At 34.5% G+C, this 13,012-nt stretch overlaps 1 protein-coding gene across 2 annotated transcripts in view; it reads left to right on the plus strand.

Moving 5' to 3' along the window:
- The window catches only part of LOC145664458 (thioredoxin domain-containing protein 11), a 506,348-nt gene that overhangs the window by 328,857 nt on the left and 164,479 nt on the right, over nt 1-13,012 (plus strand). For both annotated transcript variants that reach the window (XM_081731156.1, XM_081731155.1), the window contains exon 9: nt 4,015-4,208. In XM_081731156.1, the coding sequence (XP_081587282.1) occupies nt 4,015-4,208 (194 nt within the window). The remainder of the gene's footprint in view (nt 1-4,014; nt 4,209-13,012) is intronic.

Consider the following 13,012-nt stretch of genomic DNA (forward strand, 5'->3'; position numbering starts at 1 on the left):
TATTTTATTGTTTCCCTTTCAGTATATTTCTCCCTTTATTAGACTTCCAAACTATGTTATAAATAAGTATCAGAAGTCTTAAAGAGTGGCCATGTTCATCCGTCAGTCAATCTGTCTGTTGACAGATATCGGAGCACATAGAGTAAGAGATACCGACAAGCGGTTTTTGCAATCGGTCAGGCGTCCCAAGAATAGGTTGATGTCCTCTCTTAATCTCTTATTCAAACCAGAAGTTGCTGAAATTAACCATTTCCAGCTTCAACGTTTTTCGCCGTACAACAAAAATTGTAATAAATAGCGACAAGCAGGTTTTCTCTAATCAATTCAGCTTCTCAAGGAAAAATACAGTTACTATCAGCAAGTCTATCAATACTGGAGGCGGTTGAAATTTGCTAGTACTGCCGGTTGTAATACGCAATTCCATAGAGCAAGGACAGTAAAATATATCAAGAAGCAATTTTTTATTATAACGTGCAAAGAATGGGCTCCATGTCCTAGGCTAACCCTATATTCGAACTGGAAGTGGTAGAAATAGTTGAAATTTACTAGTTCTTGTGGTTCAATATTGATTTTCATAAAAATAGAACGGTAGCAAATATCAAGAAGCGGCTTTCTGTAATCGATTCAGCGTCCCGGGAAGGAGTTTTGTCTCAATTTTTATCAATCTATTGAAAACGGAAGTGATGAAAATATACATTTTTTCAGTTACAACACTGAATGCATAATAAATAAAGAGGAAGAAGTTAGCGACAAGCAGTTTTCTGATATGGGTTCAGTACCAACAGTGTATTTCAACTCTGATTTTATTTATTTATTTATTATTTCAACCGAAAGTGAAACATCAATTACCACTTCCGATTTTAATGTCCATCTCCATAGACTGTGCACATTTTGGCGTTCTGCTGCAAATTGTCTAACGCAGCATCTGCTTGCTCATGACGTTAGGCCCATATATCTGGCACAGCTGAAAACGTTATCACTCCTCGCACTTCACACGTGGCCGGGAGCTGAATAGGAACGTCCATCTTCAACCACTTCCGCGACGCTACTGGCAGCACTAGGGAAGTTCTGATGGCGCATGCACCATACTAGAACCTTACTCTCTCACATGCACGCAGTCGCTTCGCGCAACATACGATTTCTTAGCTATGGGGTGCGTGGGAAAGTTACTTTCTGGATGCGCCTCGTAGAACAAAAATACTTTAAGATACGAAGGTCTATTCTTTCGAATTATGTACTAATGGAACACTAGCGCCACTGTAAGTAGTAGTTTGTAGAAACTTTTACAGCAGTTGTCGTATAAGAATGACTGAACTTACTGCTAAAGAAACATAATAAATGATCGAGCCCAGATCTTCGAGGACTTATGTTTATTTATAAGTGGGGCTACGGAGACAACCCAAGTAACCACTTTTGGTTCTTTCACAAGATTAAATGATTTGTTCTCCGATTCGTCACGTTTAGTTCATAAGCATAAGCGTTCCGGAACTCTTTACGGAACCGGAACTTGGATTCGAACGTCGGTACCGTCATGAACTGCTGAACTACTCACAAAGAAGTGTTTATGAGCTATCTTAATATCAAGATCAAGTAATTTTAACCCTTTCTCTCTGGCTCATATATGTATTTGCTACCTGTACTTTCTTCTTCCAATATTTTATTCATTCACATTCTTCTTCAAGTTCAGATTTAAGTTCTTTTATTTTACTAATACAGACTAACCAGTTTCTGACAAATGACAGAATAATCAGTGTCATACGACTTTACAAGATTGAAAAGAAGACATCAGTCGGAGGAAAAATGCGTGAAAATAACCTAATATAAAATTAAATCTGAGATCTTTCAGTGAAACTAAAAAGCCATGGATAGCAATTAATTCTTCGTAATCCCATTTTCCATGTAAATCTGATTTTTTTTTTTAAATAATTAAATGAGGTCTTAGAGTTAATCTGATACAGTACCAACTAAACGAAAATTATAGTTTTAGCCGTAGCAGTCGCTTTAAGTAGCCAACTTTTAATTTCAATATCCAATGCATGACTCCTATGCTGCCAATCCATTTAATATTATGAAGAACAGTTTGCAGTCTTTGATGTTAAGAGGTCTCCTGAGACAATACCAGATTTAATTTGTGAGCAAAGCAATAGATGATGATAAGAGGTCTCCTGAGACAATACCAGGTTTAATTTGTGAGCAAAGCAATAGACGAAAATGACAGTAGCCTATAATATGATATAACTTTCGCGTGAAGTCCATTTAAATGACCCGAAAAAACTGCTGTACCGCCCCAACTTAGTGCAACTAATTTTTGAGCACAGTTACACTCATCAACTACCCAGTAGACAATGTTGTGAGGGGCTTCAGCTGACTGATCTTCAGAAATGTTAACGAGACCCATAAATGTTTCCTCTACTGTGCGATCGAATCCTGCGTAGCGAAATACCTAAGAAAGCTGGGAAAACATACGTCGGTAGCGTCACTTAAGATTATCGAAACAAAACTACTTTCAGAAATGTCTTGCTTTGTATATAAAAGCAACATATTAGAAAGGCATTTTATTACAACATTCTGAATTTTATAAAATAATCCACTGAATTAGCTGCGTAATATGATAATAGATGATATTTGCTAGAGTTAGCAGTTCCACGTAATTTCCTCTATTTGAAGAATCAGTACCCTCATTTTGACGGGCTGAAAGCTTGTTCTTGTTTGCCCAGAAAGCAGACATCACCAATGATATGTTTCATAATGTCACTCTATACAGTGATCATTGTGTGCTGATCGCTTATTTTCTTTTGCTCATCAAGCATAGGGTCAGTCTTGAATTATCAAAAAAGAAAAAGAAAATTTCATTGTTACTGCTTGCAGACGACATTAAGAAAGACTGCTTTTTTTAAAGTCTTTGTGCCCATTATTGATGCCATTATATCCTTCATTGTTCCAAATATTCTTATTTGAAAAAAGTAGACTAGACCAACAATGTAATTTGTTTGTTAAAGAACAACCACATAATTATGAATTCTTGGTATGTAAATTAATATTAAAATGTCGAACACGTTTTCATTTTAGTCAAAATGGAGGAGTCTGACGACCACTCTGCACAATTATCTTTTTGTCTTCAAGTGCTCGAGAAGCAAATAAGATTATCAAAAATTATACAATCACACGTATCTCTACCTTCTATCTGTCTCTTTTACACAGGCTTCTTGCATCCACCGCAGTAATCAGAAACTGCTGCTGCATAGTTCTGTACATTGTACGAGATTCAAATATATCACTACACTGTTAAAAAGCTGAATAACGCATTAAGGCACACGCACATCAGTACAATTTATAAATTATCTTTTTTGACTAATTTGAATACAAATTTTCTCCAATTATGACAAAAGAATTGGCTCTTTCTCACAATCTCTTTGGTTTAACTTTATGTGCATTTAAGCAATACGAAGAATTGCTTCCAGACCTGCAAGGAGTGCCAAGGAATGATGCTAGAGGACATGCTTGTGGTTACTATTGTGATGCTACTTGTAATGACGAGGAACTCACAACAGCAATTCAGTTCCAGTGTTAAAGAAGGAAAGCAAAAGAGCGATTTCGGAAATCGTTTGAAATAAAATAAAGAAATAGTAATGTTATTTGTGTGGGTTTTATCTTTGGATATTCACTGCTTACCTTGCATACATGAGATAACTACCACTGATTGAATACGTGTTTGCAAGTAGAATAGAGATTGAACAGCTGTCTTGTTTCCAGGAGTGTATATATTGAATTTGTTTGTAGTTCTTTGAGTACGAATCAAAAGCATGTGATTTCCAGTTCCAAATACCAGATTTTCATTACGTTACTTTACTTTTCAAATTTAAAGTCGTTTAATTTATTAAACCTATAAGCTTGATACATTTTATTTATTTTAATATAAGAAATATTTTAATATAAAACTTCTTTCTAGTTTTATTTGATTGGAGAAGTAAACCTTGTTATTATTTGATCTTTATTGATTGCTCGGTATTTTAGGATATTGTGGTGTTATATACTGCTCCTTATTGCGGATTCTGCGGGGGAATCGCTCACACTTATCTTACGGTAGCACAGTATTTCTCAGGAGTAAAGAATGTGATGTTCACCTACATAGATGGTGATAATAATGATCTAGCATGGGAATATACGATGGAGAAATACCCTACAATTGTTTTCTTTCCTGCTCATAGGTGAGTTCAATTTTTCTTTTAATGTATATTCATTCATAGGTTGCAAGTTAAAATTTCGCAAGCTTTTGTTCCGGAAAATTAATGGAGAGAGGAAAATGAAAATCACAACAGGAAAGGTAATTAAACAGCACCAAAATTCCATAAAACTTAATTTGTGACGCCATGTAATGCTCTATTATCGTAATAAGAATAACAATGAAGAGAAAGGACTTCAACAAACCTGTCTTCTCGCCTTCCGTATTCCTCTTTTCAGCTTACAGCTCTTCTAAACCAAATAAAGAATCTGAGTAGTACAGGATTGTTTGTTTTTGGTAAAGTTTAACTTTTAACTACTTGAAGCTAAATCCGAGCACGTCTGTGATAATTAATAATTGCAAATTGAGAAATGAGTATTTTATTTTTAGTTTAACGTCCCATCATTATGCACCATGGTGATATTCATGATAATGATGGAATGATGAAAGTGAGAGGAAACGGCAGGACCCCGAGGAAACGTACGCACACAGTGTTTGTCTACTACAGAGCCCTTTGGCGAGAGCTGAGATCGAATTAAGAACTCCCCGTTCCAGAAGTGAGCGCTTTACCACAGCCAACGCGGTCCGGAGAAATAAGTAATAAATTGCTTCGTTCCCTCATCAGCTAATTAATCAATAGTAGCATAAGAGTAGTATTTTCTCGAGAATTTTGGATTCTCTTTCAGATTGATTGATACACAATTAATTTCTTTAACCCTGCTGTTCTGTTCCCGTTTACTATATATATATATATATATATATATATATATATACTCTCTCACTCTCTCTCTCTCTCTCTCTTCGGGTCGGTATGGCCTATTATTGAATTTCATTAGAAGAGGGCTTAGTATTAAAACAACTATTAATTTATTTAATATTATTTTATTAAGAAAATATTTTAATATTTTTTCTTTTTACAGTGCATTAACTGTACGTTCTCTTAAAAGAACAAAAATTAAAGAAATTTTGATTTATACCTAAATATACTGAAAACTTTAAAGTGTTTTCACAGTATTTTACTTTTGAATATGTATTACTTTGAAATATCTTTAACCAGGATGAAATGGCTTTTACCAATTAATGCGAGTTTTTGTTTTACTATGCCTCTATTCACCTTAAAATCCACATGTTACTAGTACTTCAATATAATTAGGCTTTACAAAAATTCAACCAAGATTGATAACTAATAAAGGAGAATATAACACAATAAAGGAGAATGTAACACAATAAAGGAGAATATAACACATGCGGCACACAGATAAGATTTGTTGATAACTTGATGAAAGAAGTTTTAAATTTGGTAGGCAATACATGTAATGATAGAAGTATGACGAACAAAGACAAACGATATAGAAGTCTTAACAAATCACCTAACGACTTCTTTATTAAACATATCGAAAATAAACTAGCTGATGGCGACATACACGGTGCTGTCAGACTTCTCATTTCTGAGGATTCTTTTACTCCATCAGATCTTGCTATTTTAAGATCCTTAAAAGAAAAACATCCTCCACACTCTTATACATTTATTGCACCTAATTTAGCAGATTATAATATTAAAGTTAATAAAATTTTGTTGGCGAGTTTCTAAACGCGCTCCCCTGGTTCAGCTGGAGGAATAGACAGCATGCGCCCTTCAGTTCTCAAGGACTTAATTCTTTACAATATTCATGACTCTAAAGATCGCCTTACCAAGATCACTTGCGAGTTTCTCTCTTTGATTTTGTCAGGAGATGTGCCAATAGAAATAAGACCAATTTTCTTCGGAGCTTCTCTTATCGCATTAAAAAAGAAATGTGAAGGTATTAGACCAACCGTCATAGGAAACACATGGAGAAGACTTTCTTCTAAAATAATATGCGGAAGAATTAAAAGTTAGATACTTCAACTCCTTTCTCCACATCAACTAGGAGTAGGCATTCAACATGGGGCAGAACTAGCAGCACATGCTGCACGTATGTATTATTCCTACCCTTATCAGAAGCCTAAAGTCTTCCTAAAGATTGATTTTAAAAATGCTTTTAACGAATTAGACCGGAATGCAATGCTCACTGCCGCTAAGGACAATTTTCCATACATCTATTCGTACGTACTCCAGAGTTACGCTCAAGTCAGTTATTTATTATACGGCACAGACATTATCTTATCCCAAAGAGGAGTTCAGCAAGGAGACCCTTTAGGTCCTGCATTATTTGCCTTAACGCTACAACCAATCGTCAACACTATATAAATTTAAATATATGGTACTTGGGCGATGGCACTATATCTGGAGACCCGGATACCATACTAAATACATTAAATGGTATCGATACAAAGTCATCTTTAATAGGCCTCCAATTAAACTACTACAAATGTGAGATTAGCTTCCCGGAAACACCTCCAGAACAGACAAATATATTCTTCATCATGTTTAATGAGGCGGCCCCAGGCAATCAATTAATGTCGCCTTCAAACGCTTTTCTCTTGGGTTCTGCCCTTTCTTCTGATGCAAGATCTTTATTAATTGAGAAGACTACCAAGCTGGAGAATTATTTCCCACGATTGTCATTAATATCGGCACACTCAGCTTTTTATTTAAGAACTTCTTTTACCATGCCAAGGAAAAAAGATGTACTTGAACGTTACGATAACTCCATCAAATCTGGATTAGAATCCATCCTTAATTGTTTTCTTACTCATAATGCATGGCTTCAGGCTTCTCTTCCGATCAATTTTGGAGGATTAGGCATCCGACGATCCTTAGATATTGCTATTCCCGCCTTCTTGGCATCATTCTATGGTTCCAAATGTCTAATCGAATCACTTCTCCACGATATAATTTCTCACGGAATTTCTGAGATTGAGGGTTGCTCTACAACTTGGTCAATATTAGTTGGCTTAGAATTACCTGAAACGAACACCAGATCAAAACAAATCAAATGGGATATGCCTATCATTAAATCACACTCCTTCTTTTTACTCCAGTCAGCAGACAACTTAGAAGACAAAGCCAGATTAGTCTCTGCTTCCTCCTTAGAAACAGATGCTTGGCTCAGAGCCCTACCTTCGCCCACGCTCGGTCTTCACTAAGTAATGAATGCTTCTGAATAGTCATAGTGTTACGCCTAAGGGCAGATATATGTGAAGCCCACAAATGTCAAGCATGTAAGAGCGAAGTAAATAAAGTTTTACATAGCCTTTCTTGTTTCAGAAGCGCATGTAGACACTCTCGCCACTCAGATGTTAATGACATTATAATGAGAATACTAATCTCAGCCGACATACCTGCAATAAGAGAACCCATTGGGTATAGCAAAAAAGATGGAAAAAGACCAGATGGGATAACTCTGATACCGTGGAAGAGAGGTAAAATCGCTAATTTAGGACTTTACATGTTCAGATACGTTCTCTCCTTCCAATCTCCCCTTTTTTTCAATTCAGGCGGGAAATATAGCCAGCCGAAATGAAACGGAAAAAAGGAGAAAATACAGTAATCTTGCGGAGAAATATCATTTTGTAAGTATCGCTATTAATCCAGTGGTTCATGGGACAGAGAAGGTATTAACTTTATAAAAGAAATAGGCAGGCGTATCACGCAGTTATCTGGCTATGACAGAGCAAGCACCTTATACAGAGAATAAGTATGGCAGTTCTAAGAGACAATTTCGCCTCAATACAGGGTACCATACCCAAAGGTAAAGAACTAGAAGTATTCCTACTGTAAGACATTAAAATGAAAGATATGAATGACACGAAAAAAAAAAAAAAAAAAAAACAAACAAACTGAAGGATAATCAATCGTTTCTCTGCGAGGAACCATTGACCTTTTCTCAAACATTAGTCTCAATGTATTTGGAAGTGTTTAGTGTGATGCTTCTCACGAGAAATCTTCAGAACTTAAGTTGGTGAAAGTGTCGCTCTAGGCATCGAGCTGTTTTATTTATTCACTTATTTTTAAATTCCAACTGTATTGTAAATATTCAAACAGTTGTTTTATAAAATAAATTTATGATAGAATTATCTATTTATAATATAGACAGTAAAAAGGTGCATGGCATTTATGTCATGCAAATAGAGCACACCGAAGTCTGTTTTGTTGTTGTTGGATGATGGACAATATTTACACCTTACATGTCTGATAGCAGTGCCTGCTTTTGTGGTTACTACTGTGGCTTCTGATATTCTTCATTTCTGTCTAGATTGTATGTCACCTAAGATGAGAGAATTTCAGTTCTAAATTACCACCTGCTTTTGAAGAGCTTTCCTTGTTTCTAGCTTCGACGAATTGAAGTCCACAAAACATAAGATGATAACATAAGTTATATCATACAACAGTATTATCAATCATCTGTTGATTCTACGTTTACCTGTATGAATTCTCAAGTTGATCTAGGGTGTATAGAACTCCTTTGGGTTTGTTGTATGATATAACAGTATAATGTTGGTTTGTTGTCAACTCGGTTACTGATTTATTTTCGTGTGTGAATAGTACTTATAAGCACAACGTTCTTATTTTTCATCGGAATATACAGTAATTGCAACAGTTGTATCGTTAGTAAAATAAAATGGTGATGAATGCACTACCTTGTTTGACAGTTCTCCGAGGTTCAGGTTTGTTCTTATAACCCCAACACAGTTATTTTTTTTCCCAAGAAGATGTTGCCGTAAGTTAAACGAGGTGAAAATATATGACAGGTAAAATTATGACCCCTAAGTTCAAAAACAAGTTCACTTGCAACACCTATACGTTGGTTTCTCTTAGGTCGTGCACGGGGTTCTTTACCTGTATATGTATGTTCCTTGAGTAAGTAGGATGTTTTACTGTCATATATAAAGGTCATATTTCATACTGTATTTTTCCGGTTTACTGATTATGTATTGTTTGAAAGGACAATGTCCTCTAAATCCTACCAATCGTCCATTAACTGTGACTTTTTCTTCAGGATATAATTTTGGAACAACTTTCATCCACCTTACTCGCACATCTCGAAACACTGTAGGCCTATCCATTTGTCTTCTTTCTTGTTCAGTAAATTTATTGTCAAATCGAAGGACACATGGCTTGTAGTAAAGAATATTTCAAATGACAAAGTTGTGCAAAAGATAGTTACCCTGATGTCTTATCCCAAAGACTCTAGTGGATTCCCCATGCGATTTGTACACACTTGCTAGTATCAATAGTCCAATATACACAGTAAGCCTGAAAAACTACACTATCTATATATTTCCACTTTTCACCATACGCTCTTTTCCCTCATTCTTTGTCGTTTTTATGATCCTAGTATCAACATTTGCTTCAAATGGAGACTTGTTACCTGATATTCTTGTTACTGCATATTTTGTTGAACGCGGAAATATAGTATTAGATGATGATGAACGTCCACAATCGTTGCTAAACATTTTCTTTTAACAAATGTCGTAACCTTTGCAAGTACCCCTACTTCACCCATACACAGGAAGAAGAATAAAAAGCGATAGAAACGAAACCATGTTCCTTTTAGGAATCAAAGACTGAAACCTGTTTTCTAATTGTTCTATTGAAAAATAAAAACATTGTTTATCCACTTTATCCCAAAAATGCAATATAGTTAAACAAAGGTAGAGAGAAAAAAGACCGACAGACCAAGAAATAAAGAAACGAACATATGTTTCGACATAGGAATCAAAAACAAATTGAAAAATTCTCGTAACATATAATCCCACTGAAAAACTTATTCGGGTCATATTCACCCGAACAGTACATTAGAAACATGAATAAAAATTTCGAAAATTGATAAAATTTAAAATACGAAACTTTAAGAAAACTTAAACTGAATTGAATAAAACACACAAACCTGATTCACCGTAGGAAATTATTCATAAATTTTACGAAAAATCAAAATCTTTTTCGAGTCAAATAGACCCGAACAGAACAGCAGGGTAACATAGACTCAATTGAAGGTCCAAGTGCCACATGGAATTACTTCACATTCAATAGCATTTATGAATTGATGTATTTTAATTAATTAATTAATTTATTTATTTATTTTAAACATTCTGTTATCATACTTGGTGTGTTTATTTTATTTTATTTCGCTTCCTTTACAGAATATGGCCTCTGTAAGTAATTTTCATCTTATTTTGTTCTTCATCAGATTTTTAGCTTCCTTTTATTGTTATAAAACATTAGTCGGGCAAATTATTACGCGAAAAATATTCCGGGCAAAATTACAGGGAGAACAACTGAATACAGTACATAGGTGGAGATCCTTCGTGGCTAAGCATTAGCGTACGCGCCTTTGGAGTGGGAGACCCGGGTTCGATTCCCGGAGGGAGCTCATGTGGTTCGGATTCCACGTTAATCAGTAGGTCCCGTCTCATATAGCCTCGCTGCTGAAAGGGACGCTAAACTACAAATCAACTCAACTCAACAGTGTACAGGTGCTATGAACACTCACAAAGATGTAAAGTTTAAAGGAGAGAAAACTACGTTTTCTGCGATGAGCATACAATTTACTTAATGCACAGTTCCAGTATGCAAAATCAATCAATGTCTTCAGTTGAAATTACTGAAAAAAGCAGAAAATGGCTATTTAATATTCCAAGTGTGAACCTGCGCTTGAAGCGATTCTATTAGCAAGATTACAGCGCATTGTTTGATAAGTTTCCTCCGTGGTGAAGCGGGTTTAATAACGCTGTTGAAATTGTAAAAGCAAAAGACGGCAAAAGAGCCAAACTGCATGAGGTCCGTTTTTCTCAATATAGGGAAACTTTGTTTTTAATATAAAATTCCTTTGAAGTGCTTGAAAAACAGATTAACTGTTACGTTTCAAACCTCAGTCGCATTTAATCGCCATGTCTATCATTCATGTACAAAAACGCTATATATATATTTAAAAAAATGTTAATGGAAACAGATTTCTGAGTTGAATCCCAACCTGAATGCACACGTCCAAATGAAAGTTTTTCATGTTCCTGGTACCTATTCCTTTATATATATTTCATTATAATCTGGATTTTTATAAAGCGATTTGAACAATCATATAGAAAATGTATACTGGTTCAAATTGAATTAAATCGTAATTCCAGTAATCTGTAATATCGTACTTTTCTTATTTATTTACATGGAATGTTTACTTGTTGTATACTTTATAGCATGAGTATTAGCTACTATGTGAGACACAATTTTATATCTTCAATTTAATTAAGAAATTAATATATTGAGAAATCGATATAGTTGCTATAAGAACATGCTTATAAAAATGAAGTGCATGATAATTATCATGCAATAGTGGGCAGCTCAAACTATCAATTCCATCATTTTACTTATTTCGCTTCAGTGCTCATGGAATTTAGTATAAAATATGAAACATTCATCAACCAATCTAGCAGTGATGAGAAGTCAAATTCAACATATTTAGTAAGATCACTTTGAAGCTTGTGTTGGTGGCACAGTAGATTACGAGCTCGCTTCCCGATTTAACAGCTTTGAACGCATTACCAAAAAAGGTTCTTTAAAATGTAAGCCTACCTCTAATATAGCCTTAATGCTCAGAGACGTTAACCTGTGAAGAAAGTATTCTCTTAGCTAAATGATTAGCACGTAGACTTCGGAATTGAACGTCCGATTTTCGATTCTTGACTTCCTCGTTGAAACTGTTAACTTTTGTAAAACTTAATATTTTAGTAAACCAATGTAATAAAACTCAACTGCTAAATATATTTTATTGTTTAATTTCATTTAAGTTTCTCATAATGTCAAATCATGCTCGATAAAATCAGTTTTGGAGTACGAATATTCTATTTCTTTTCGTGATAATTGTAATCTGCGATACAGATTGAAATAATAATATTGGCTTGAATTGCTTTATTACCCACTTAACGTTTCTATGCTGCCATTATATCTAATTTTGAGTTAAATATTAATTATGATTAGAATGTAAAAATTCACTGTCTCCAACTGAAATATTGCATCCTCTTCGGAAAGTAACATAAAAAATATATATATAATGTGAAAGATTACATTGCTCGTAGTAATTAAAAACTGGTTTGATGCAAGTTTATTTAAAATGAACTATCCTGAAATCTTGCTCATCATTATTAGAAAGGTGGCAAGAGATCTATCTGGGCGGTTTGGACATATGAGAGACCGAGGATTCTGTCTCATCGAATAGAATGTATTAAAGTAAATGGAAACACCGTGCTCCCCGAAATTGAAAGAGGGTAAGATGTGCTAATGAAGAAATAAAAGAAAGCTGTGTTAAACAATGGAGATAGCGAAGACAGAGGAGAAATATAGTAAACCAACAAACCGAGTAAGTTGACTACGTCAAGTAGGTGGAAATTATATGGTAATTTTCGATACAGCGTTCTCAATTTTCCACAGTAGCAGAAATTATTTTATTCTCGTGTTATTTGGGTGAAATATTAACAGCAAATTATAAAAATTGTGATGTTCAGTTCTTAGATTCGATCCTACGACCTTTTATTCACAAGTGAGATGCTTAAACCACTACACCAATTTCTCATTTTTATATAGCTTGAGGAGAAAATCGATTTGAAGTGCATGATTGACTAAACCAGTTGTTAAAAAACAAAAAAATTGAAAAGTTTCTTCGAGAAGGTGTGAGGATTTCTTTGCAATCAAGTTGTGTATATTACAAACATTTGTAATGTTTTATTATTATATTAGTTAAAATATTACTAAATATTAGTTAAATAAATATTAGTTATTAGTTAAAATATTAGTTATTATTATATTAGTTAAATTAAATAAGAAAAACAAGTAGTAGGCCCTATATAATTAAATATGGTAGGTGAGAAACTAATATA

This window comes from Thermobia domestica, chromosome 11 (assembly GCF_964235325.1).
Source record: "Thermobia domestica chromosome 11, izTheDome1.hap1.1, whole genome shotgun sequence".
NCBI classification, from domain to species: domain Eukaryota; kingdom Metazoa; phylum Arthropoda; class Insecta; order Zygentoma; family Lepismatidae; genus Thermobia; species Thermobia domestica.